A 27178-nucleotide genomic window follows, 5' to 3' on the forward strand; every position below is an offset into this window, starting at 1 on the left:
TCTTTTTTCCCCCTTCCTCTTTTGTTCTCCTCTCTTATAATTTGATAGCTAACTTTAGTGTTGTATATGGATCCTTTTTTATGTTTGTGTCTATTGTAGATTTTCAGTTTGTGGTGATCAGCGGGTTTTGATATAGCATCTATATATAAACACGATTATTTTATGTTGCTGGTCTTTTAATTTAAATGCATCTCCAGGACCCTGCATTGTGCTCTCCTCACGACTGATGCTTTTGGTATCGTAGTTAGGAGTGGCTGATTTCCTATGTTTACCATGTGTATCTTTACCAGTGAGCTTGTCCATTCATAATTTTCTTTTTTCTAGCTGTGGCCTTTTCTTTTCCACCTAGAGAAGTTCCTTTGGCATTTGTTGTAAAGCTGGTCTGGTGGTGCTGAGTTCTCTTAGCTTTTGCTTATCTGTAAAGCTTTTGATTTTTCTGTCAAATGCATGAAAGCCTTGCTGGGTATTCAGTTTCTTCCCTTTCTTCACTTTAAAGCTATCATGTCACTCCCTCCTGGCCAATGTTTCTTCTGAGAAATCAGCTGATAACCCTATGGGAATTACATTGTATGTTATTTTTTGCTTTCCCTTTTTTAACTTTTAATATTTTTCTTTGTCTTTAATTTTTGTCAATTTGATTTGTATGTATATCTTCATGTTCCCCTCAATTTATTCTGCCTGTGACTCTGTGCTTCCTGATAGTTAGTTCTTCATTTTAAGTCAGCTTGAAATAGCTATAGTGATGACCACCAGGACCAAACGCTCCAGCTCATTCACATGGTGGAAAAATAACAACTGTCATGGAGGTTTTTATGTACATAAGGATCTTGGGAACGACAGTGACCTATACTTCTCATTCCTTACAAGACCTGATAACTTCACAGTGACTAGATGGAATGCTGGTAAATTGTTCTATAAGGACAGAAAATGGATACAGGGTGTTTATGATACTGTCCTAATGACATCCTATGCTCATGTACATGCACAGAAACATCTAAAAGGATGGATGATAAATGGTGTAATGAGACAGGCAGTGGCTTTTACTTTATCCTTTACATTTCTAGGATTATCTGAAAAATTACATGAGCATATTTTTAATAATCAGATGGGAAAATAAAGATAGTAAAAGATGAGAAAGAAAAGCATTAAAAAGTATATCCTGAGTACCTCAAAGGTATGTAGTAGCTTGAAATCACATAACTGGTAAGAATGTGTTTTTGAAGTTGTGTAGAATCATAAAATACAATGTAGTCCATTTTTCAAAGTCCTCAGTCTCCCCTCCTCAGAATTAATAGGAACATCTTTAGGTATGTTTAGTTTTAGAATTTCATGTTATAGAGATTTTTATATTATATAATGTCTGTGATACTCTTACTGAAAATTATGCATAATGGTCAAATTCTAACAACTTTTGCAATAAGCTTTCATTGAGTGAGTGCTCAGTCATGTCAGACTCTTTGTGACCCCATGGACTGTAACCAGCAAGGCTCCTCTGTCCATGGGATTTCCCAGTAAGAATACTGGAGTGGGTCACCATTTCCGACTCCAGGGGCTCTTCCCAACCCAGGGACTGAACCTGAGTCTCGTGAATCGGTGGGCAGATTGTTTTACTACTGCTCCAGGTGGAAGCTTTCATAACATTTCCTTAAAAAGAGATAAAGTTCACATTATATGCCATTTTAAACTTATTGGCTTATAAATAATTTACTATAAAATGTCAGTTTCAAAGAAGATTTATGGGAAATTATAAAGTGAATACAGAGTTCTTTACAATAAAACCCAGGATAAAATTAACTGTGTGGGTTGAATATTTATCAAAAGGTATGGATGAATTATATTTTGGAGATCTGATGGGTTCAAGGGCACTTTGAAAGCTGTGTAGTTAAATGACTACAGGCATGACATATTTAGTGAAACCCTGTCTGTAAATCTAGCACCAATGATTGTTTCTTCTTGCTGAAATACAGAAATAATTTATCTGAAATCCATGAGTGCTATGAAGAGTTTGATTTCTTCATTAAGATTCTTTTATAAGTTGGGCCAGTCTCTGAAAGGCCTAAAATAGAACAGAGAGAAGAATTAAGAAAATTAGATGCCATTTAGGAAAAGTCTGTCATAACTTAAAAAATTCAAACAAAGAGATCAGACCATGTAAGGTCAGGCTTAAACCTCAGGTCTATCTGAGTCAGACGCCATCATGTCCACTAATATAGGAAGATGGAAGCATATCAGAGTTCCAGGAATTTTTTAAAATTCTTATTCCTTCAAGATCATCTTTTTCTGTCACAACACAAATTGGTTTTTGCGTATACTCCCTCACTTGCATATGCCTTCTGTATAGTTTCAATTGTCCAACTCTATTCACATACAACTTACGAAAAGCATATTTAATGATGTGAGAAAGCAAGTAAATCAAGAACACACCCAGAGGCACCCCATCTCCAAGGATAAGTATACACTCTTCTCACAGTTACTGGATCTCAGCGTATGGCTCTTCTGTGAGTTCCCGACACATCAGTCAGTGCCTAGGAACTTGCTTTCTGTTATCTTGGTTGAAGATGGACTTTGTGATTAATCAATTAATTAACTCTAATCATTAATATTATTTTATTTGGCCTTTGCTGAATTTTTCCTTCAGAGATAGAGAGAGATGACTTAATGAATTTATACTTTTGGCTCATGTTAATTCCATGAAGGAGTGAAAGAGTTTCTCTTTGTAACATGTTGATAATCTGCAAACAATGTTGAGTAAGTCTGAAAACTTCATGAAGACAATAAAAATTCAACTGCAACTTGCTCTCATCATTTTTCTAAAGAAGTCTGGCAATTTCTTTGAATGGTAACTTATGACTTTCCAATTATTCTAGCTTTTCAGAAAACAAGGAAGACAACAAATAATGTTGTAACTCACAAAATGAACACAAAAAATAAATTGATATCTAGTGTTTCTCTAAAGAGAATATGGTACTCACCAAGTCCATCTGTTCTGGAGAAGCTGAAGAGAAGGATGCTCTGAAGTACGGGCAAGGAGCTGAACTGTCAGTGTAGAAACCACATCCCGGAAGCATGAATATCTGAGAGAGTTTATGGAAAATGGGTGATATTCCATTAAAGGGACAATAAAAACAGAGGAAAATCTAACCTGAGTAGGGGAAGACTTTTTAAGTTTAAAAGCAATTGAAGAAATCACAAGAGAAAAATCAATTTATATAAAAATTCTGCATGTCTTACAATAAACAAAACTAAAAGCATAGAAACTGGGAAAGTGTATAAATATTTAATGTAACCAGAAAAGTGAAATAAATCCAAACCACTTTTTAAGGTATCAAATTTGGAGGTGACCTTTAAGCTGGGACTTGAGAGATAAGTAGGTGTTGGTCAAGCAAAAGTAAGGGAAGAGTCCTTCAAGGAGAAGATATAGAATATGGAGGCCCCGAGTGGAAAGAAAACTGATCACTCAAAGAGGTGGTAACACTTCATACATAGAGTGATGGAATAAAAATGTCAAGTAATGTGTCCAAATGGTGGGACAGCTGTTCTACTTGGTGACCTCTGTGGCTGACAGCTCGCTGCCCTAGAGCACATGTCCGCTGCTTCCTGGCCATGAAAACACTGTTGCCAGCCTCTTTCTAGATGCCTGTGGCTGAGTGCTCGAATCCCAGCCAGGAGAGGGGACATCTTGGTGCTCCTTCTCAGCCTGGCCCCAAATACCTCCTGTGTGACCCACCATGCCCTCTGCAGTGTGCAGTCATCATGGATCTGTGTGCTGAAAAATGCAGAGCAAGAAGGTGGCATGAACCCAGGTCTCAGACTCATGGCAGGAGCAGAGGAGCCTGCAGACCATGTCTTTGAAAATTGTTCCCGAGTCAGAAACAAAATCCTTGAGATGATTGTCTAGTACAATCACGACATTCAAAGTTTTAAGTAACTGCTTGTTGTTACATGGTGTGAGTGTGGGACCTCTGTGCTGAAGTTAGATGAGGTGGGAATGAAATGATCTGGGGCATTCTGGGGAGAAGGTTTCAAGGCAGAAGATGAGTTTTGTGTCTTGATTAACGTGCTAACTCGCTTCAGTTGTGTCTGACTCTGTGTGAGACTATGGACAGTAGCCCACCAGGCTCCTCTGTCCATGGGATTCTCCAGGCAAGAATACTGGAGTGGATCGTCATGCCCCCTCCAAGGGATCTTCCCGACCCAGGGATCACACCCATGTCTCCTGCAGGTTCTTTACCACTAGTGCCTCCTGGGAAGCATCTAGAATGAAAACCATAATTTCTTTCAATATTGTGGGACTCTTTTGGAATGTGCCAGAAGCAAATTTCTGTAGAGAAGGAGGAAGTGGTAGTAATTTCCTTCCAATATGGTCAAAATCTAGATTAAGAGAGTGGTAATAAAGTTGATGATTATTTAGAAAAGTTAAAGGTACATGCAACAGGGAATAGGGAATAAATGAAGGGGACTGAAAAAACTATGATAAAACATGAAGTCTGTATCCTTAGCTCCTAGCTCAGGGATACACACAAATAGCCATTCATCAAATGTTTCAGATGATTATGGCATTGATAAGAAAGCAAACAAAATGTTATAAAATTGACTTATTATACTAAAATGCACTTCTTTGAGTCAGGTAAGTATTTATTAAGCATTTACTATGTGCTGTCATTAGAATTAAAAAATTCATAAAGCACAAGTCCTGTGCTCAAGTACAACAGTTAGAGAAGGTGAGTGACTTTCCCAGGGGAGTGGATTTGGCCTCAGGTCCAGTCAGCCAGTTCCCAGCTCTGACCTCTAGACTGCCTCATCTCTTATGCTCTAGCATGGGAGTTGGCCAATATCAACAGTCTGTTCTTTTGCACTCGTTGCTTCAAGAAAAAAGGTATTCTAGAAACAGATCTGGGTGTTTAGAAAAGAGTGACAAAAACCATAAAGGAATTAATTAATAGAGAAAGGATACTTTATTTGGTAAATTGGAAAGCCAGACAAAAATGTTTAGATTTCCCAGTGTAATCAATGTCTCTGAATGAGAGGGGATGTATATCTAAGTATACTTATGATTTAAGTATAAAAGGAGAGAAAAACCCAGAAGAAATCCTTGCAGGACAATTTTAAGTAAAAAAGCAGGATGTAAACTTTTCTGTGTAATTTTAATCATTTAAAACAATTGCATAGCCATATTAAAAACTTGATTAAAAAATGCACATCACCCACAAGTGCATGAGAAGATGCTCACCATCACTAATCATCAGAGAAATGCAAAGTAAAACCACAATGAGATATCATCTCACACTTCTCAGAATGGCTATAAACAAAAAGAACACAAGTAACTAGTGTTGGCGAGGATGTGGAGAAAAGGGAACACTCATGTACTACTGGTGGAAAAGTAAATTGGTGCAGCCACTATGGAAAACAATATTGAGGTTCCTCAAAAAATTAAAAATAGAGCTACCAAATGATCCAGCAATTCCAATCCAATCATATATCTGGAAGAATAGAAAACTCTAATCTGAAAAGATACATGTACCCCAATATTATTTACAATACACAAGATAAAAGAACAACTTAAGTGTTCATCAAACATGAATGAATAAAGATGTGCTACACATATACATCGGAACTCAGCCAGAAGAAAACGAAGTCCTGCCATTTGTGACAACATGAATGGACTTGGAGGGTATTATGCCTAGTGAAATAATTCAGAAGAAGAGAAACACCATGTTATCACTTATATGCAGATAACAGAAAGAAACAGACCCATACCTATAGAGAACAAACTCGTGGTTACCATTGGGAAGAGAGAAGCAGGGAGGGGCAACACAGAAGCAGAGGAATACGATGTACAAACCACTGTGCATAAAGTAAATAAGATACAGGGATGTATTATACAGCATAGGGAATATGGCCGAGATTTTATAACTTTAAATGAAGTCTAACCTTCAAAAATTTTGAATCAGTATGGTGTACACCTAAAACTAATGTAATATTGTAAATCAACTATACTTTAGAAAATAATTTCATAGCCAAAATACTAGGTATATACAAACTCTTCAAGAAAATATATCACAAATGGTAATAAAATCTGGGTGGTAAAACTATGGGCTATTTAAAATTTTTTCATTATGCTTTAATGAAGTATGATGCTACAGTGAATATGCTTTACTTTCTTTTTTTTAATTTAATTTTATTTATTTTTTTTGCTTTACTTTCATAGTCAGGAAAAAAATGTACTTTAAATATTATAATGGCCAATACTTAGCATTTACGATGTTCCAAGCATTAGTTTAAGTGTTTTTTCCGTGTTGATGTCTGTCATCATCATAGCAACTCTAAGAGGGAAAGAGTCCTATTACCTGCATTTTCCAGATGAGACTTGGTGAGGGCACCTCACCCAGCACCACATATCAGGGCAGGGCTGGAGCTGGGGTTCACTCCTAAGGACTGAGGCTCCAGAGACTGTGCTCTTAGCCACTAGGCTAACCAGTAGCTGAGCTGAATGACTGTATTTCCCCTAGTTTAGACCAGAAGACTAGTTCTGTAACCCCAAATCCATCATGATCTCAGGACTTCTCCTAATGCAGAGGCTCTGGGTTTGATCTCTGGTTGGGGAACTAGATTGCACATGCCACAGTGATGTTTTTATGCTGAAACTAAGTAAATAAGTAAATATTAAAAAAACAGCCCCCCCCAATCTATTATGATCTTAATAATAAGATATTGTAACTGATACACAAAATCATCCTTCAGTTGGTGGGCAGTGATAAACATCTCTTGCTGTTTTTGTTAAGATATCACCTTACAGAAAAAGTATAGCTTCCCCCCCACCCCCTGTTTTACCTCTTTCTTAAAGGCTTTTTCTTCGATCAGTTTTCTTACATCATGAATGCCCTTAATTTTAACCCATAGAAACATTCCTGCAGTAGGAACATGCCATTCTGCCAAACCTACAAAGAGAAGAAGAGAAGAAATATTTCCTAAGGCCATTGTTGATGATGTCAACTATATTGCTTAAATGATGTATCGCAGTAACTGTAAACTAGTATTTCCAAAAAAGTTCCCTTGGAGATAGCATTTTTTAAAAAAACATAGTTTTATGAGTCCTGAAGAATGAGTGTTACAGTTTTATTTCAAAAAGCAAGGGGAACATTTGAAAGGGAGAGAGGAGACTCATGTATATTTAAGATTTTAGTGGGTCTCAGGGCCATTCAGGAACTCCAATGTCATGCTTGCCTCCCTTCCTTAGAGCTGCCCCTAAGACACTCTTTCAATTTTAGGAGAGGATTCTTCAACTCTTTCTAGAGTCTTCTAGTATTTCAATAAATCCTATCATTTATATAGCTGTTCAGAAGTCCAATAAAGTTCTTTTTTTTTTTTTTTAATCAGAATGTACTAATAATTAAGAAGTATGGGCTTCCCAGGTAGCTCAGTGATAAAGAATGCATCTGCCAATGCAGGAGATGCAAATTCGATTTCTTGGTTTGGGAAGATCCCCTGGAGAAGGAAATAGCAACCATGCCAGTATTCTGGTCCGGGAAATTGTATGTCCAAAGAGTTCAACCAAAGAGTTGAACATGACTTAGCAACTCAGCATGCATGCACAATTAAGAAGTACTTAAAATTCAGGAATTCCAGGTATATTTGTAGGTTTTGTTTCATTGAATATAAGCATAGAGAAACCAAGAAGGAACAAGAGTTACTTTGATTTTAGTCATTACTCTTTAGGGAAAAAAAAGAAAACCAAACATGGATGAGGATTAAAACCTTTTTTTCAGCACAACAGAAGTGATGCAACAGTACTCTTATCAAAAAGATAAGACTTCATAGGGAAGCAGATATGATGGAAACAAGGAATTGATACTTTGTATATACTATTATTCTTGCCAAAGGCATTTTCAGTGGGATAATTAAAGCCATGCAATTCATTTTACTTTCTTTGTCAATAGACAATTAAATCTAAACTATTCTGAAATCAGATTAGTGATAAAAAATATTAGATAAATGAAGTTAATAATTACAAGGCAAATCATCTGTAATGAGAAATCCACCTTAGATTGCATTTAGCTTGTACTATAGTACTATTTTGTCTTTACGGAGTCAGGTTAGAAAAGGAATATATTGCTTATGTCACAATTCCTCTTCTATTTGGAGCAATATTTTGAAAATCTTTCAATACAGATGTTGGCTTTAAGTAGGTTATTGATGGTTGATTGTTAGCTTAATTGATCTTTTTTTCTGAAAACCATAGATCCTTTCCTGAAGCCAGGTATAGACTTCATATATAGAAATATGTAGAGTTGTGTCAGGGTTTGTGCTGTTGTTCAGTCGCTCAGCTGTCCGACTCTCTGTGACCCCATAGACTGCAGCAAGCAGGGCTTTCTGTCCTTCACTATCTTTTGGAATTTGCTCAGACTCGTGTCCATTGACTAGATGATGCCATCCAACCATCTCATCCTCTGTCATCCCCTTTTCCTCCTGCCTTCAATCTTTTCCAGCATCAGGGCCTTTTCCACTGAGTCAGTTCTTTGCATCAGGTGGCCAAAGTATTGGAGCTTCAGCTTCAGCATCAGTCCTTCCAATGAATATTCAGGACTGATTTCCTTTAGGATAGACTGGTTGGATCTCCTTGCAGTCCAAGGGACTCTCAAGAGTCTTCTCCAACACCACAGTTCAAAAGCATCAATTCTTCAGTGCTCAGATTGCTTTATGGTCCATCACATCCATACATGACTACTGGAAAAACCATTCAGTTCAGTCAATCAGTCGTGTTCGACTCTGCGACCCCATGAATTGCAGCATGCCAGGCCTCCCTGTCCATCACCAACTTCTGGAGTTTACCCAAACTCATGTCCATCGAGTCGGTGATGCCATCCAGCCATCTCATACTCTGTCATCCCCTTCTCCTCCTGCTCCCAATCCCTCCCAGCATCAGGGTCTTTTCCAGTGAGTCAACTCTTTGTGTGAGGTGGCCAAAGTATTGGAGTTTCAGCTTCAGCATTAGTCCTTCCAATGAATATTCAGGACTGACTGATCTCCTTTAGGATGGACTAGTTGGGTCTCCTTGCAATCCAAGGGACTCTCAAGAGTCTTCTCCAACACCACAGTTCAAAAGCATCAATTCTTCAGCGCTCAGATTGCTTTATGGTCCATCACATCCATACATGACTACTGGACAAACCATTCAGTTCAGTCAATCAGTCGTGTTCGACTCTGCGACCCCATGAATTGCAGCATGCCAGGCCTCCCTGTCCATCACCAACTTCTGGAGTTTACCCAAACTCATGTCCATCGAGTCGGTGATGCCATCCAGCCATCTCATACTCTGTCATCCCCTTCTCCTCCTGCTCCCAATCCCTCCCAGCATCAGGGTCTTTTCCAGTGAGTCAACTCTTTGTGTGAGGTGGCCAAAGTATTGGAGTTTCAGCTTCAGCATTAGTCCTTCCAATGAATATTCAGGACTTACTGATCTCCTTTAGGATGGACTAGTTGGGTCTCCTTGCAATCCAAGGGACTCTCAAGAGTCTTCTCCAACACCACAGTTCAAAAGCATCAATTCTTCAGCGCTCAGATTGCTTTATGGTCCATCACATCCATACATGACTACTGGACAAACCATTCAGTTCAGTCGATCAGTTGTGTTCGACTCTTTGCAACCCCATGAATTGCAGCATGCCAGGCCTCCCTGTCCATCACCAACTTCTGGAGTTTACCCAAACTCATGTCCATTGAGTCGGTGATGCCATCCAGCCATCTCATCCTCTGTCATCCCCTTCTCCTCCTGCTCCCAATCCCTCCCAGCATCAGGGTCTTTTCCAGTGAGTCAACTCTTTGTGTGAGGTGGCCAAAGTATTGGAGTTTCAGCTTCAGCATCAGTCCTTCCAATGAATATTCAGGACTGACTGATCTCCTTTAGGATGGACTAGTTGGATCTCCTTGCAATCCAAGGGACTCTCAAGAGTCTTCTCCAACACCACAGTTCAAAAGCATCAATTCTTCGGCGCTCAGCTTTCTTCACAGTCCAACTCTCACATCCATACACAACCACTGAAAAAACCATAGCCTTGACTAGATGGACCTTTGTTGGCAAAGTAATGTCTCTGCTTTTGAATATGCTATCTAGGTTGGTCATAACTTTCCTTCCAAGGAGTAAGCGTCTTTTAATTTCATGGCTGCAATCACCATCTGCAGTGATTTTGAAGCCCCAAAAAATAAAGTCTGACACTGTATCCACTGTTTCCCCATCCATTTGCCATGAAGTGATGGGACCAGATGCCATGATCTTCATTTTCTGAATGTTGAGCTTTAAGCCAACTTTTTCACTCTCCTCTTTCACTTTCATCAAGAGGCTTTTGAGTTCCTCTTCACTTTCTGCCATAAGGGTAGTGTCATCTGCATATCTGAGCTTATTGATATTTCTCCCGGCAATCTTGATTCCAGCTTGTGCTTCTTCCAGCCCAGTGTTTCTCATGATGTACTCTGTATAGAAGCTAAATGAGCAGGGTGACAATATACAGCCTTGACGTACTCCTTTTCCTATTTGGAACCAGTCTGTTGTTCCATGTCCAGTTCTAACTGTTGCTTCCTGACCTGCATATAGGTTTCTCAAGAAGCAGGTCAGGTGGTCTGGTATTCCCATGTCTTTCAGAATTTTCCACAGTTTATTGTGATCCACAGTCAAAGGCTTTGGCATAGTCAATAAAGCAGAAATAGATGTTTTTCTGGAACTCTCTTGCTTTTTGATGATCCAGCGGATGTTGGTAATCTGATCTCTGGATCCTCTGCCTTTCTAAAACCAGCTTGAACATATGGAAGTTCTTGGTTCATGTACAGTTGAAGCCTAGCTTGAAGGATTTTGAGCATTACCTTGTTATCATGTGAAATGAGCAAAATTGTGTGGTAGTTTGAACATCCTGTGGCATTGCCTTTCTTTGGAATTGGAATGAAAACTGGCCTTTTTCAGTCCTGTGGCCACTGCCGAGTCTTCCACATTTGTGGCATATTGAGTGCAGCACTTTAACAGCATCATCTTTTAGGATTTGAAATAGCTTGGGTGGAATTCCACCACCAGCACTAGCTTTGTTCATAGTGATTCTTCTTAAGGTCCACCTGACTTCACACTGCAGGATGTCTGGCTCTAGGTTAGTGACCACACCATAGTGGCTATCCAGGTCATTAAGACCTTTTTTGTAAAGTTCTTCTGTGTATTCATACCACCTCTTCTCAATTCTTCTGCTTCTGTTAGGTTCTTACCATTTCTGTCCTTTATTGTGCCCATCTTTGCATGAAATGTTCCTTTGGTGTCTCTAAGTTTCTTGATGAGATCTCTAGTCGTTGCCATTCTATTGTTTTCCTTTATTTCTTTGTGCTAATATTACTAAGATTATTTATAGAGTAATATTTTCTTGTCAAGAATACTCCTGGACCCTGTTTCCTTCCCCGGGATTATTAACAATACTCTGTGGTATCCCTCACTCATATAAGGACTGCTGCTCATCCCAGGATAGGATGTGCGTTCCACTCACCACTTAACCACTTGTCTGCTGCTGCCATTAATGCATCCCTCTGCTTCCTGTAGAAATCAATAACCCTAGAGGAAGAAAACAATGAAAAATATGTGTTTGCTATACTGATTGCAGAAACCAAAAGGCTCTGAGGGTCCAGTCTATAAGAATCTATTTTATATCTTGATGAAGATGTTGAATTCTTGATGAGGGAATAGACCATATTTCTTTGATCTGTCCAGTGGTAAACTTTCTAATTTGTAGTGTTTCCATTATTTTGGAATAATTAGAAAATGAAAATTAATAGGGTGAAGTCCATTTCTATGTAAAGTATGAAACCTCAAATACATTACCTGTCTACGTGACCCAGGAAGCCCTCTTCTCCCCATTGGTATAGAAGCTGTGATACCAGGAGCTAAAAAGCATAAGACAGTAACAAGGTTCACACTCTAAATGTGTTTTTGCCAAAAATGAAAGCAAATCACTCTTGACTATGTGCAAACCATCCTAAAAAAGATGCACCAAGCTGCAACAAGCTTTTTCGAGTCAAGCTTTTTATAACAGTGCTGATTAACAACAGTGACAACAATAACATTAAAAATAACAAATGTTCATCAGGTTCTCACTGTGTGTCAGAAACTGCTGTACCATGTGAATATACTAATATTTCAGATTAGTTGGTCTTTGTAATACCCTTATTAGGCAGGTCATTGTCTCCAGTCTACTGAGGCAGAGACTGAAGCATGAGGTGAGCTTTCCTGAGGTCACAGCTCATCACAGAGCCTGGACTCAAGTAAGACTGTCCAGTCCCAGATCTACTCAATAAATGCTGCCCTGGATGGCCTAAGTATAAAACACATACAGTTGATGCATAAAGTTATACAATATTTCCAGAGATTTTTTTAATCCAGAATAGATGTTCTAAATGTTGTAAATGGATAGTGAAATTTGGTTGATAACAGATACAGAAAATATGGAAAAAGTCCCCAAGGTGATAAAACATGCAGGCATCTGCACTTTGTGGAACATATAATATCAAACAAATGTCCATTTTACATAAACTACCCTTTTGGGTTTCATAGCTAGCAGTTCTGTCCTTAAGGTTTGATTTTCAAGGTTGCCTTAGGGATGGGTCCAATCATTTCTCAAAGCTTGTGAAGAAATGTATGCAATCTCCAAAAATAATTTTACTGTCTTTTAATTAAAATGCATCCCAGCTGGTCTCTGTAGGGAGCTTAGCGCGTGGGCAGTGAAGGCAGACGCCTGGCCACTGGGAGGTTAGCACGTGGGCAGTGAAGGCAGACGCCTGGCCGCTAGCAGGTCCGGAACCCTTGCTCTCAGACTCCAGGACAATGGAGCGAGCTGTGTGTTACTTCACCAAACCCCTTCCATCCTGTTGAGTCTAACACTGTTTTTATTGGGTTCCTGGGCTAGATGCCAGGACACAAGATGAATGAGATCTCTGACTCTCAAGGGGCTTGGTCTACACTTGAAACAGCATCAGGTCCATTCAAATCTCTTTTGCCTTTTGGAGCAAATACGTGCTGTCTAGCTAGTCCATGTGGAGCTAGAGATGGAGTCGGTGATCTCTCTCGTAGTGACACCTTACTCTGTCTATTTGCCAAGATCTATTTCTTTTATGATCTGATTCAAAAAGTTGATATTTCATAAACCGTCATTACCTGAGCAAAAGTGCTGGGGTGCATTGTTGAAACTTGTATGTGTAAAACAATTCTCTCAATCAAGGGCTTTGGACCAGTTATAAACCCTATTCTCAACCTGCTCAAAACGAAAAGGCACATTACCAATCATGCATTATCAATGAACACCATGTTACTGATTTCATGACTTAACACCTTCTAGTAAAACTTCTTATTTAAACTTAACTGTACACTTAAAATAGAATGAATATCTGACAAGGTATTTTTAAAGTCTTCTGTACATGACCCAAACTTGACCAGTTCCCTTACAGGTATAGCTTAAAGGTCAAGGATCTTTGACCAGTGGGGATGGATTGGGAGAAAATCTGTTAGTAATAGTAATAATCGAACAGATGTGTTAAGGTGAGTGTGTACAAGCATCTTAAGTGAGAAGAACTGTCTGCACTAAAGATGCTGAGGGGCAGCCCTGTCACCTTTATCTGCAGCCTGAAGGCAGAGCCAGGGCCTTACCCTGAGGACAGGACTTTGGAAAAAGAGTCAGCTCGGATGACGCGCCCATCCTCGTCCATGGAGAGAAATGTCGGTGCCCAGGGCTTGAAATGGAAGATAAATACGATATTTATATCTGTTAGATCTGTATCCCTACTTTGTGCAGAGTGGGGAAACTTCACCTAGGACCTCCTTGTCCCAAGGCTTGAGATCCAGGATGAACAGTTTCCCAGGAAGGATTCCAGGAAAACTAGTTTGGAAAAGACCACAATGAAGAGGGTCATCAGCATGCAGGGCTGTTTAGAAAGGGAATGCTGACCCTTAGAACAACCAGAAACCCTGAAAAAGTATAAATGAAGATGAGCCATGTAGTCAGCGTGCAATGCTGAAACTTCCATGTTTATTTCAAAGTAAATGCCCACAGGGAAGGGGGCCATGGTCGTGTTTAGGGTGGGTGGCAGGCAGACATGATAGGCAAATAGATAAAAAGCCAAGAATTGTGTTTCTTTTCAGTAGATTTGTAGTGGGGACTGAATCCGTGTGTCTGTTCTCTGCAGTCCTGAGAGCAATTCTAGTGTTAGATTTTGAGGAACTGGGCGCTGGAGTCTGGGCCATTATTGTTGTCTCCTAGGGAAGAGTGCTCGGGGACAGTGGTGCACGTGGACACTGGGGAAGGATCTCCTGCTGCTGCTGCTAAGTCGCTTCAGTCGTGTCCGACTCTGTGCGACCCCATAGACGGCAGCCCACCAGGCTGCCCCATCCCTGGGATTCTCCAGGCAAGAACAATGGAGTGGGTTGCCATTTCCTTCTCCAGTGCATGAAAGTCATGTTGATGTGTGGTAGAACCAATACAATATTGTAAAGTAAAAAAAAAAAGTGCAGAGGAGACTATATAATATACAATGTTTTGTGGAAAAAAGAAAAGGAAATAAAAATACATATTCATGTTTGCTACTAGATGCATAAAGAAACTCCAAAAGAATTAAAAGAAATTAATAAAAATGATTACCTGTTGGAGTAGTGATGGGAACTGGGGTGAGTGAGTGTGACATTTTTCCCTGTATATTTTTATATATGATTTGCTTCTTGTACCATATGAATGTACTGTCATTAAAACTGAATAAAATACAAAATATAAATGAAAAAAAAACAGGAAAGTGAAGTCGCTCAGTCGTGTCTGACTCTTCGCGACCCCATGGACTGCAGCCCACCAGGCTCCTCCGTCCATGGGACTTTCCAACTGGAGTGGGTGCCATCGCCTTCGGTCCTTTATTGTGCAGGTGCGTCCCGTCCCTACGCGACAGGGATGGCAGGCAGGGACCATGATGCTAGGAGCGCCCTCCTCTGCTCACAGCACATCACTGATGAGCACAGCCCTCCGCCTTCTCTCGGAACACAGCTCCCAAGTCCTCCAGCACATCAGCCTCCCCTGAGAGACTGAGGCTAACACCCCAGGAGACACCCACTCCACATCCCTGGTACCATGTCTATGGAACTACGATCAGGATGTGGAGTCAAGACGACCCTCACCTTGACTCACATGTTCCTTCATGTGCCTGACACAGAGCCAGCCACTATTCTAAAAGTAGGGAAATTCTGGAATAAGCAGTTAACACCACAGAAGAAAATATTCAGCAGCCAGGCTAATATTCAATCAGGTGCATTAACAACACCTCATCTTCTAACTGTGGGCTGAGTTGACACCATTGCTTACCTTGTTGAACTGCATAAAATAGTAAGGATCATCTTCTATGATGAGGAAGTCATATTTTCTTGCGAGCTAAAACACATTAAATAAAGTAAGAGTAAAGTTAAATTAAGAGCTGTGTAAGATGAAAATCACTTGAAATCATTCATAGTTCTTTGTACTCATTCAATCACTCATTCATTCATCCCAGCAGCTGCTGAGTGCCCACTGTCCTAGGAGGAGGAACCAGCCCTAAACGTTCTGTCCTCACAGAACTTTCATTCTGGTGGTAAAGACAGAACCTGAGCTCCTAGATAGTGACCAGAGAAGGATTAGGTGGGAGGTTCTGAGGGCCCGGCAGATGGTTGAGGAGGCTGATGTTTGAGAGAGCGAGACAGGGAAGCTGCAGGAGAGCCCAGGCTGACCGGAAGGATCAGTTGTGCAGATGCTGGGGGAGATGTTTAGACTGAGAGCAGGGAGCAATGGCCCTGGAGGCAGAAAATACTTGGCATGTTTTAGGGACAGAAGTTTCTAGAAGGCATGGCTGTTTAAGGGACAGAGGGAAGGATGTGAGAGCCCCCGGTTTGGGAGCAGAGGCCCAGGTCTCATCAGTGTGTGGAAGTGAAGGACTTTTATCTTTATTTTCCGTGTGTGGTTGGGAAGCGGCTGGAGGAGGGGCTGTCGGTCCACACTTGAATAGGAAGAGTTTCAGTGACTGGTGGTGGGGCCGGCGCTGGGGGACGGGGCGTGTGTGTGGGGAGGAGCTTCACGAGTGAGTCCCAGGGTCAGGGCGGGAGGGTGGCTGAGGAGATGGTGGGTTTGGGTAAGTGGTTGGTGGGGGCCATGGGATGGATTGGAGGTGGGAGATGAGGGGCAGACAAAAAAAGGGAGTAAGAGGTGAATGTAACATCACACCAAGAAAAGCATCTCTTTCAATGAAAATATCAATTAAAGGGAAAGGAATATATCATAGTCAACCAGATTGTAGTAATTTCTTGTGTTTAAATTTGTGGCGACCCTGGCATAGATGGCTTCTTTTTATTAAAAATCATCTTCCTTGAGAGGAAGAGGCTAACCAGAGAAGGAATTTGGGAGCACTCTTCTAAAGAGTCAGAAGGAATCAAGCACACAAGTACGTAACACCTTTGAAAATACCTCATAGATTTCCCTTTTGCGCTCAGCTGTTAATGAGTTCCCAGAGGGGTTGTTGCCATTTGGGACAGTGTAAAGAAATTTGGGGCTGTTTTTCTTGGGGTTCTTTGAATCTTCTGGTTTCCATTTGGAAAGTATTTCTCTGAGGGAGTCTGGAATAATCCCGTGCTCATCACTGGAAACATTAATCATGTTGCAGCCCAGGGGTTGCAGCTGTCAAATACAGAGAGAAAAGCAAGTCTGAGATTGAGACATGACTATAAAATATCAGTGCCAAGGGTTCTTACACTAAGGAGAATGTTACCATTTACACCCTTAAACGCAAACCTGCCCTCAGCTCTATGCCCACGCTGCATCATCTTCACAATTATGATTAGAACTGGTTCATAAAATAGGTGTTTATTAGGGAGTGATTTTGAGGAAGGAAATCAATCTTAGAAAGCACCTGTGATGCTAATACATAAAAAGTTTTAAGCAGAGGTGATACTCAAAATATTGGACAAGCGGTGTAGCATGGGAGCACAGACACAGAGCAGGGTGGAATGGGGTCCTGGAGACTCCCCGCCAATCGGCATTAGCTCTGCACTGTGGGGGTTCAGGGTGGTCGCAGGAGAGGGGTCGGGGGGGCCACGGTGGTGCTGGGGCACCAAGGAGCATCCAGGCCTTGGCTCCTCAAGAAGTGTGCAAGTATTTCTATATTGCACTGATTGCAGAGGCTGTAGTTGATAATAGTGGCCTTGTTCATGAACACAGTTTTACAGAAGTCTTGCACACAGATCTTCAGCCTATTCCCTCAGAGCCTGGCACAGATCTCTATTTGGGCATGTGACAGTGTGGTGCATCCAGCTATTTACATAGATGCAAGTTTTATATGTATATTTGAGGAAAGTGATTAATAATTAGCCTCCAATCATGAAGAAAAGGGAATTATTTTTAGTTTTTAAAGTTGTGGTAAAATGTGTATTCCTAAAAACTGTGCCATTCTAAAGTGTGTGATTCAGTGGCAATAACTGTGTTCGCGACGTGTGCGTCTCGTGACACTATCAAGTCCAGAATCATTTCATCACTCCACACAGAAACCCTGGACCCAGTAAGCAACCACTCCCCGTTTCCCCTTCCCCAGTCCTTGGTCACCTCCAATCAACTTCTGGTCTCTATGAATTTGCTTGTTTTATATATTTTGTATAAGCAGAATCATACAATATTTGTTCCTTTGTGTCTGGTTGCTTTCTCTGAGCGCCTGCAGTGATGGGCCTGCCTTATTCCTCAGAGAGTGGGTAAGACTGATGGTTAGAAAGTTGTTACATGGAGTTGAAATTGCTTCCCTGTAGTTTCCACACTTTGGTTCCAGTTCTGTCAACCTAAGGACATACACAGACAAATCTAACTCCTCTGTGACATGGCTAACTTTTATGTAGTTGAGGACAATCCTCATGTCCCCGTGGATCTCCTCTTTCTGCGGGAAAAAGCATGGTTCCTAAAAGCATTCAACGTATGGTCTCATTTCCAGTTCTTTGTGACTGTGGTGCTTCTCTGACTGTGTTCACATCAGTCCCAGAGTACTGTGCCCCAGACAGTGCTGAGTTCTGAGCAGGGCCCAGCAGAGCAGGTGATCTGCCTCCTTATTCTGGGTCTAGAGTCTTCTAATAAACACTAGATATAAAAGTCCTGGTCATACTGATAGGTTTATTTATATTACATTGACATATGATTTGTCTTAGACATGTGGTAATATAGACAGTAATGAAAAATGTCTTTGTAAATTAAGAGGCATTTCAAGTGAAATATTAAGAACACTGGACAGGATTTTGCACAACTGAATTTTAGCACCTCCACACTTAGATTTTGTAAAACGTAATGTATATATCAGAAGTTATGGTTAGCATATTTTGCTTCTATTAAAACTTCTCCTCTTCACAAAGATGCTATTGTATTTTTCAGTGGGCAGATAATTCTAAAGGTGCAGTGCTTTCTCCTTATTTACTATAAAAAAGAGTTACCTTTTGTAAGAATGTGTACTCACAGCATGAATTGTTCCTGAATAAATAGGTTCATTTACAAGGATATTATCTCCAGGATTAACGATCATTTCAAATACCTAATAAGAGAGGCAAAGGTTAGCTTGGAGAGTATGATTTCCAGTCGTAGAACCCCCCACAACTTTATTTTGAGCTCACTAGGGTTCCAGAGTAGGAGTTGGCAAGTTTCCCATAAACGCCAGATGGGGCGCGTTCTGTGGGCCCTGGCATCTGTGTTGCCACCATTCAGCTCCGCCTCTGTGGTGACAGCACAGCCACAGACAGCATGTAGGCTGAGTTCCACTAAAGCTCTACTTGCAGGATCAGACATGGGATGATTCTCTTTGGCTCTCAAGCCATAGTTTGGCAACCTCTCTTCTACACTGAAAAATAACAGAACTGATTTGGATCCTAAACACATTTACGCCTTCTTTGAAAAAAGTTTGTCTCTGTTATAAGCCAGGCCTGTGTAATGTATGGAGAGAAAGTGAAGATTGTATGGGATGGTTTTACCCTCATGAAGGTGCTAGAGCACTGAGCTAGACACCACTCAGATAAATATGCATGTAAAATCAGTGATAAGTACTGCTGTGTAGATGCCAGTGTTCTAGTGCTCATTGTAGGAGGACTTGGGCACTCGGCAGACTTGGGGTACTCAGGGAAGGCTTCTTTGAGGAAGTGAAGAGTTGGGGAAGAGGTGACGATAGGTACACATCTGAGAAATTGAAAGAATCCTGTGGCTTGGAGGTGGAGTGTGAAGAGGAGAGTGGAGGGAGGTCAGAAGGAAGTGGGCAGAGAGCATCCCATGGAGGCCTTTGGACAAGTGAGCCAGGGAGACTTTTAAGTAGAGGGCGGGACCCAGGAGTCATGAGATCAGACAGGCATTTGAGAAGGTCATTCTGGCTTCAAGATCAAAGTATCAGAGAGGAGTGAGAATACAGGTGGAGTCTGGGAAGATTCTAGGCTCATTTGGGAGGTTTTTGCTGCAGTCCCAGGGAAAGGCAAGGATGGTCTGGGTGGGGTGGTGGTGGTGGAGCTGAAGAGAGCTGAGGGGCATTGAGGAAACCAGTAGCAAGGGACACAAGTGTGGGCTGAGGGGAAGCAGAGAAGGAGGGGTAAGGAGGGGCCTCTAGATTCCTGGCTGTACAGCAGGGAGGTGATGGGAGGGGTGTCATTCACTGGAAAACACCCCCGATGTTGTCTGTTCTGAGGGAGAAGCAGCTGAGTGTGTTTTGGTGTGAGGTGCCCCTGAGACAGCCTGGGGTGAGGTCACTGGGGGCGGTGGACATGTGGATGTGGAGGGCGCCTGGCGATGGAGGCGTGGGCAGGGGCACCTGGCGTGATGCCCAGGGGAGGTGTGTGCGGGAAGGGAAGAGGTCCGAGGCCCAGTCTTGCGGGGCTCCTGTGGACCATGGACACTGCAGGGTGGGCAGGGCAAGGACGGGGGAGTTTCCAGAAAGGACGGTTTCAGCAAGGGCTCAGGAGACGCGGAGGTCAAGGGAGACCAGGCCTGCAAATCAGAGCAGATCTTGAGGACCCTGTGATGCCTCAGGACATCAGCAGAGCCAGACAGAGATTTTCCCTGCCTGAATCAGAGGGGTCCGTTCCAACGAATCTTACACAAGGCACAGAACCATCCTTGCCTACCCTGTGATGTTTCATCAGCCCCAGGTCAAGCCTCTCCTCGGTGTCACTGAACAACCTAGAGCTCTTGACAAGCATCACGGCCAGTATCCATTGAGACAGAAGATCTGACTTTTCTTTCCTGATTTGGCCTAGGATATTCCATTTACTATTCCTCATGAGCTTTAGGCATTTTATGACAAACACAGGCCTCCTCTGACAAGTTAGTTGATTTACATTTTACACGACCTCCTGCTACTGCTGCTGCTAAGTCGCTTCAGTTGTGTCTGACTCTGTGCGACCCCAGAGACGGCAGCCCACCAGGCTCCCCCGTCCCTGGGATTCTCCAGGCAAGAACACTGGAGTGGGTTGCCATTTCCTTCTCCAATGAGTGAAAGTGAAAAGTGAAAGGGAAGTTGCTCAGTCGTGTCCGACTCTTAGTGACCCCATGGACTGCAGCCTACCAGGCTCCTCCATCCATGGGATTTTCCAGGCAAGAGTACTGGAGTGGGGTGCCATTGCCTTCTCCAACAGGACCTCCTAGGACCAAGCAAATCCATGTATAATTCATGGATCAGATGAAAACCTCATGACCAACATTTCCTGTGTTGGTAAGGGGACATGACAAAGTCCAATATCCTAAATGAGGAGTGAGTGCTGTTTATTATCTGAGACTTGTGCACCTAAAATAATATTTATTCTGGAGGGCAAAATGGAAGAAATGTGAAACCATATTCCCAGGAGGCCTCTGTAAGCGCATGGCTGTGACCAGTGAGTAACTGATGTTTTTGGGCACGTGTGCTGTGTTCCTCTTCGATAGGACTAATGTTGAGATGGACAAAGAAGGAACTTTCCAGAGCATCTTTTGTAGGGGAAAAAAAAGGCTCATGGTGTACCTTTCTAGGAAAGGTATTTCACTGAAAAGAACTTTTTTCCTACTGGTCTGGGGCATCACAAATATTTCTCTTCAAAAAAAAAGCACCTCAAACAAAACACTCTCTGACATAAATCACAGCAGGATCCTCTATGACCCACCTCCCAGAATATTGGAAATAAAAGCAAAAATAAACAAATGGGATCTAATTAAAATTAAAAGTTTCTGCACAACAAAGGAAACTATTAGCAAGGTGAAAAGACAGCCTTCAGAATGGGAGAAAATAATAGCTAATGAAGCAACTGACAAACAACTAATCTCAAAAATATACAAGCAAATCCTGCAGCTCAATTCCAGAAAAATAAACGACCCAATCAAAAAATGGGCCCAAGAACTAAATAGACATTTCTCCAAAGAAGACATACAAATGGCTAACAAACACATGAAAAGATGCTCAACATCACTCATTATCAGAGAAATGCAAATCAAAACCACTATGAGGTACCATTTCATGCCAGTCAGAATGGCTGTGATCCAAAAGTCTACAAGCAATAAATGCTGGAGAGGATGTGGAGAAAAGGGAACCCTCTTACACTGTTGGTGGGAATGCAAACTAGTACAGCCACTATGGAGAACAGTGTGGAGATTCCTTAAAAAACTGGAAATAGAACTGCCTTATGATCCAGCAATCCCACTGCTGGGCATACACACCGAGGAAACCAGAATTGAAAGAGACACATGTACCCCAATGTTCATTGCAGCACTGTTTATAATAGCCAGGACATGGAAGCAACCTAGATGTCTATCAGCAGATGAAAGGATAAGAAAGCTGTGGTATGTATACACAACGGAGTATTATTCGGCCATTAAAAAGAATACATTTGAATCAGTCCTAAGGAGGTAGATGAAACTGGAGCCTATTATACAGAGTGAAGTAAGCCAGAAAGAAAAACACCAATACAGTATACTAACGCATATATATGGAATTTAGAAAGATGGTAATGACAACCCTGTATGCGATACAGCAAAAGAGACACAGATGTATAGAACAGTCTTTTGGACTCTGTGGAAGAGGGAGAGGGTGGGATGATTTGGGAGAATGGCATTGAAACATGTATAATATCATATAAGAAACGAATTGCCAGTCCAGGTTCGATGCACGATACTGGATGCTTGGGGCTGGTGCACTGGGATGACCCAGAGGGATGGTATGGGGAGGGAGGAGGGAGGGGGGGGTTCAGGATGGGGAGCACATGTACACCCGTGGCAGATGCATGTTGATGTATGGCAAAACCAATACATAAAGTAAAAAATAAATAAAAAGAAAAAAAAGAAATAAATATGAGAACTAATAAACTATATTATGTTCTAAAAAAAAAAGAAATGTTAAACCATATTCCCAGGAGGCCTCTGTAACTGCATGGCTGTGAGCCAGTGAGTTACTGATGTTTTTGGGCACGTGTGCTGTGTTCCTCTTCGATAGGACTAATGTTGAGATGGACAAAGAAGGAACTTTCCAGAGCATCTTTTGTAGGGGGAAAAAAAGGCTCATGGTGTACCTTTCTAGGAAAGGTATTTCACTGAAAAGAACTTTTTTCCTACTGGTCTGGGGCATCACAAATATTTCTCTTCCAAAAACAAAAAAAACAAAAAACCACCTCAAACAGCAGCTTATCCTTGTCTTTGTCCTAATTAAGTCATAAAACAGGGAGGAAGTTTTAAAGTGTTATTGCTTCAATACATTATTCTGGAATAATAATTGAATTAAAATTCATTAAAAGTAACCAGATTATAGGTTTCCTCTTATACATAAGAGGAACAAGAAAACTACTCTGGTTTAATATAAACAAGAGTCATACTTTAAGCTAGATGTGCAGACGAATACAGAATCTCCTTATCCAGGACTACTTATTCAAGAAAAAGAAAAGAAAAAGATATATGAAACTGAGAACTATATACGCAGTCTCTTTATCAGGGGAACCCCCAGTGGTGGTTACCTCGGTGGACTTCCTGGAATCCAGGAGAGAGGTAGAGAGAGAGACAGACAAACAGAGAGAGACAGAGAGAGATGACGCTAACGCAGAGGAGAGGTCAGCCACAGCCCAGACGTACCCCTGGATCTGGAGAAGTACAGCCAAGAGGGAGACGGGGCACAAGAGGCAACTGGTACAGATGATGGCAGCAGCAGACACACAAAGGGATGAGGCCTCAGCTCAGGAGGGTCAGGACGCACCCTCAAGGAATTAAAAAGTCGTACAGACATAACCACGGCCTAACTCAATGTGGCCTGAATCTCTGAGCCACATGAAACTGATCCGTGCTCACTAAGCTGCAGGGAATCTTGTCCAAAGGACTCAGAGCTCTGGGCTCTCTGTTTAAGAGAAATCAGGCTGGTGCATGTCTTCAAGTTCTACTTATGATTCAGGTGAAGACCTGGTGTCTCACAAAACATGCTGCTCTGTGGTTAAGGGAGAGATGGCTGTATGGGTGCACATGTTAGATTCTTGCCATGGGTGCCCTTCCCCTCCAGTCTTACCTTACAGAGACCTTCTTGGCTGCCACATGTGACACATATGTCCATCTGTCCTTGGGTGGGTGCATAATGGATGGTGGGCGGATTATGCAATTTTACTTGTAACTGTTTTAGCCAGGATAACAGCTCTGGGATTCTAAAGCATAAATACATTTAAAAATTGACAGTAGTGAAAATCAGAATGGTAGTAGACAGCAACTAAATGGTGACTTCATACCAGGCACTTTATATATATTCAATTTAAAAATCTTTGAATGCCTTTCACTGATATTACTATCTTTACTTAAAATACAGGGCAACAATCTTACAGAGTAAGAAATTAACATAAATTAATCAGCTGGTTGTTAAATTAGTAGAGACTTGAATCTAAAGCTTTCTTATTCCAAAAGCTATAGTTTTTCTTTTCCGTTAGAGCATTCACTGTTACTGACTTTTTGTTTTCCTTTGGGAGAGTTTGTAGGATACCTGAAGTTCAGGTTCACTAAGTTCTTTGCATCATGGAAAGAAAAGCCTCTCTGTGTTAGCTGCTCAGTCATGTCCTACTCTTTCTAACACCATGAACTGTAGCTTGCCAGGCTTCTCTGTCCATGGGATTATGCTTGCAAGAATACAGGAGTGCGTTGTCATTTTTTTCTGTAGATCTTCCCAACCCCAGGATCGAACCCGCATCTCTTATATCTCCTGCATTGGCAGGCGTGTTCTTGGCATACATTATATACAATTGTTATGTACCTAACATGAATTATTCTTCCATCACAAAGCAATGGACTAATAAAATATAATTAATAGACAGTCTGTAAGTTACCCTTCATCAGTGGAAAAAGACCAGCTAAGGAAACCCTTAGAATATTTGTTCCATTTGCCTTTATGAAATTAAATACATCTGAACTGTAGGCAACACATTTCCATAGCTGCCTGGTTAGCATGGAAACATAATCATTAAAACTTTTTCTCAGGACCTAAAATGCCTGCTTCCTGTGTCATCCTCTCCTTTCTCCTATCCTGGTTTATTTACCTATCTATTTTCACTTTGTATTTTTTCCAGTCTGAGCACAAATCGTACCTACTTCCAAAATCTTCTCCCTCTCCTAGTCATATAAGGTTGAGAATCAGTCATTAGGGATCTTAAGCAGTCAGAAACATTGCTGCTCTTAATTACTCTGAAAACTCTTCCCCAAACCTTCCTAAATGCTGATATCCAGTTTAAAAAGACACAAGATGCTTTATCAGCTGGCTGTAGAATATTGCTCATGAAAATGAACCAACTAAGTTAAATTATCTACTGATCAGATTGAGGGCAGGAGGAGAGGGGGCGGCAGAGCATAAGATGGTTGGATAGCATCACTGACTCAGTGGACATGAGTCTGAGCAAACTCTGGGAGACACTGAAGGACAGGGAAGGCTGGCGAACTACGGTCCATGGGGTCATAGAGTCGACACAAGTTAGCGGCTGAACTACTGATCAATCAGTACCCAGCACTCTGAGAATACTGCAGTGCTCTCTTCATCATCTGTTCATTAAATTGGATGGGTTTTCCGTTTTCTATGGTGATGACCGCAGTCTTGAAAGGGAACGTGTTGGGGTTTGGTGCCCCAGTTGCCAAGGAGATGACAGATTTCGGTGCCTTGCTCAATATTTCAGCTACAACAAATATGGAAGAGAAGAAGAAACACTTTCAGTTAAGACTTTCATGAACAGAGATGGTCAGTATGTTGCATTAGAGTCAATAAAACTTTACAGTGTAACGATGTCTAGTGATAGAATGCTAGTCTGAAAGAAACATAAGATGACTTTGTACGGACCTCACTAGTGGAGGAACTGAGGAATCAACACGTGCCACTGAGAAGGCGGACTGATCGCCCAGACAAAGCAGAGGCCACAGTGACAGAAAACCCTCCTCCACTCGGCCCCTCCCTGCCTGCCAGGCTCCCTGCAGCCCCTTCTGTCCTGTGTACCCGCCCTCCCCGCTCTGCACACGCCTGCAGGCTGTGCTGAACCCTGACTCCTGTGCCAGAAGAGCCCCCTGAAGTCTAACCATGACCGTGACCTGGCCTCTCTCTGTTGCTGATTTACTGCCCTTGTGCCTATTTCGGCCCGATTTCTGTGCCAAGTCTGCGTAGAGCCAGGTTCACCCAGGCTGGAGCCGCTTTGAGGGCACCCCCACCCCCACTTCCAGCCCATGGGAGAGGGGCACAGCTCGGACTCACTCATGACTCGGATGGTAGAAGGCTTTCTGGCCGCGCTCGTGGCGGTAATGAACCGAGCGTAATTCATTCTCCTTCTCCGATTGGAGGTTTTTCTCAGTCCGGCCTAACCCTTGCCTGAGAAAGGCACCTCCTCTGGGTATCGGTTTCTGGCGTGCAGGGCCAGAGTCCCGGCTGCAGGCTGCGCTCGGGCCTGGTTAGGATTCGGCCGGCGGGTGGCAGGCCTGGCAAAGTCCACTCACAGGCTCACGACGCGTGCCTCCTCCCTCCCTGCGTGACGCGGTCTAGAGCCAATGGCCACCACTCCCAGTCGGTTTCTCGCCCCGAGACCACGCCTCCACTCCCGTAGTGGCTGCGTGCCGCGCCTCGGGTCTGGTTTCCGCCTCCAACCTGTGAGGAGTCCCGGCGTCCCGGCGGCAGCAGGTCAACCCCACCCCTGGCCGCGCCTCTAGACGGGTCCTCGCCTCCAGCCCCTTGGCCGCAGAGAACACGCCTCCATTCCGGCGCCGCCCTGATGGCCCGCCCCTCCAATCCGAGGCCCGGCCACACCCTCTAGCTTGGTCCTGCGTCTTGGGGGGCCAGGCAGTATGGGGACCTGGCACCCCGCATTAGCAGCTTGAACCGGGACCTGGAGTCTCTGCAGGAGACTGGACCTGGAGCGGCCAGGACCTCCTGGAGACTGCACCTGGAGCGGCCAGGACCTCCTGGAGACTGGACCTGGAGCGGCCGGTTGGCCGGGAGCAGGATAGCCGGGGCGATAAAATGGAGATGTTGATGTGACTAGAGAGATTCAGGATTTCCTCCTCACATTTAATTAGTGTGATTCCCTTAGATACTTAATACAAACTTAAACATCTTCCCTTTGTCAGGAGGAACCTGTTTGGTGAAAGGTGTTTGGTGTTCTGGGCCAAGGAGAACATTAGCCTTTGGAGCCATATTCTTGTACAGGTCTGTGCTTCTTATAGTATTGATTACATACAGAATTTTATTTTTTAAAGTATGGAAATTATCCCCACCCACATTCCCAATCAATGGTAACAAAACTAAGGGAGCCAAAACTAAAGAGCTTTCTCTTCATAAGATGCAGGCTCTGAACTTTCATCAGTTTCTGCTGAATTTTCCACTCAGCTGCAGGAGTGGGACAGGTGAGACTTTGAGGGTGCTGATTGACTGTGAGGTGGGGATGATTGAGTTCAGGGAGACAGGCAGAGAAGTGACGCATCAGAGCAGATACTGAATGCAGGGGACCTGAGGTTGTGCTTGGAAATTCAAGGCAGAGAATGGCCAGTGTGGTGGGAAAGGGTAGGCAAGGGCTAAGCTAGGGACAGCTCACCTGAAGATCAGAAGCTGAAAACTGAAAAAATGATTGATTGCTAGAAAATCAAAGAGACCAGACTTTGAAATTGTCAGGAGCAATCGCAAGAGGAATTCTCCTGAGGGTGTG

The 27178-nt window shown here is 42.4% G+C and overlaps 1 protein-coding gene and 1 long non-coding RNA gene across 3 annotated transcripts in view; one reads left to right on the plus strand and one right to left on the minus strand.

The window, feature by feature from the left end:
* Window positions 1-27178, plus strand: part of LOC139184491 (uncharacterized) — a 145716-nt gene that overhangs the window by 46731 nt on the left and 71807 nt on the right. The gene's annotated exons all lie outside the window — the stretch shown is intronic.
* On the minus strand, window positions 1718-26158 carry AADAT (aminoadipate aminotransferase). 2 transcript variants are annotated; one of them, XM_019965767.2, is made up of 13 exons: window positions 25738-26156; window positions 25003-25171; window positions 23533-23665; window positions 18505-18579; window positions 16485-16694; window positions 15357-15422; window positions 13664-13746; window positions 13175-13271; window positions 11846-11907; window positions 11514-11578; window positions 6832-6938; window positions 2973-3074; window positions 1718-2056 (listed from the first exon to the last, which is right to left on the minus strand). In XM_019965767.2, exons 1-13 carry the CDS (start codon window positions 25802-25804, stop codon window positions 2018-2020), a joined length of 1275 nt encoding a protein of 424 aa, XP_019821326.2. In that variant the 5' UTR covers window positions 25805-26156; the 3' UTR covers window positions 1718-2017. The 2 variants fall into 2 exon arrangements, with proteins under 2 accessions (XP_019821326.2, XP_019821327.2); XM_019965768.2 differs by lacking the exons at window positions 13175-13271; window positions 13664-13746 and having other exon boundaries at window positions 25738-26158.

The sequence above is a fragment of the Bos indicus genome, chromosome 8, assembly GCF_029378745.1.
Source record: "Bos indicus isolate NIAB-ARS_2022 breed Sahiwal x Tharparkar chromosome 8, NIAB-ARS_B.indTharparkar_mat_pri_1.0, whole genome shotgun sequence".
NCBI classification, from domain to species: domain Eukaryota; kingdom Metazoa; phylum Chordata; class Mammalia; order Artiodactyla; family Bovidae; genus Bos; species Bos indicus.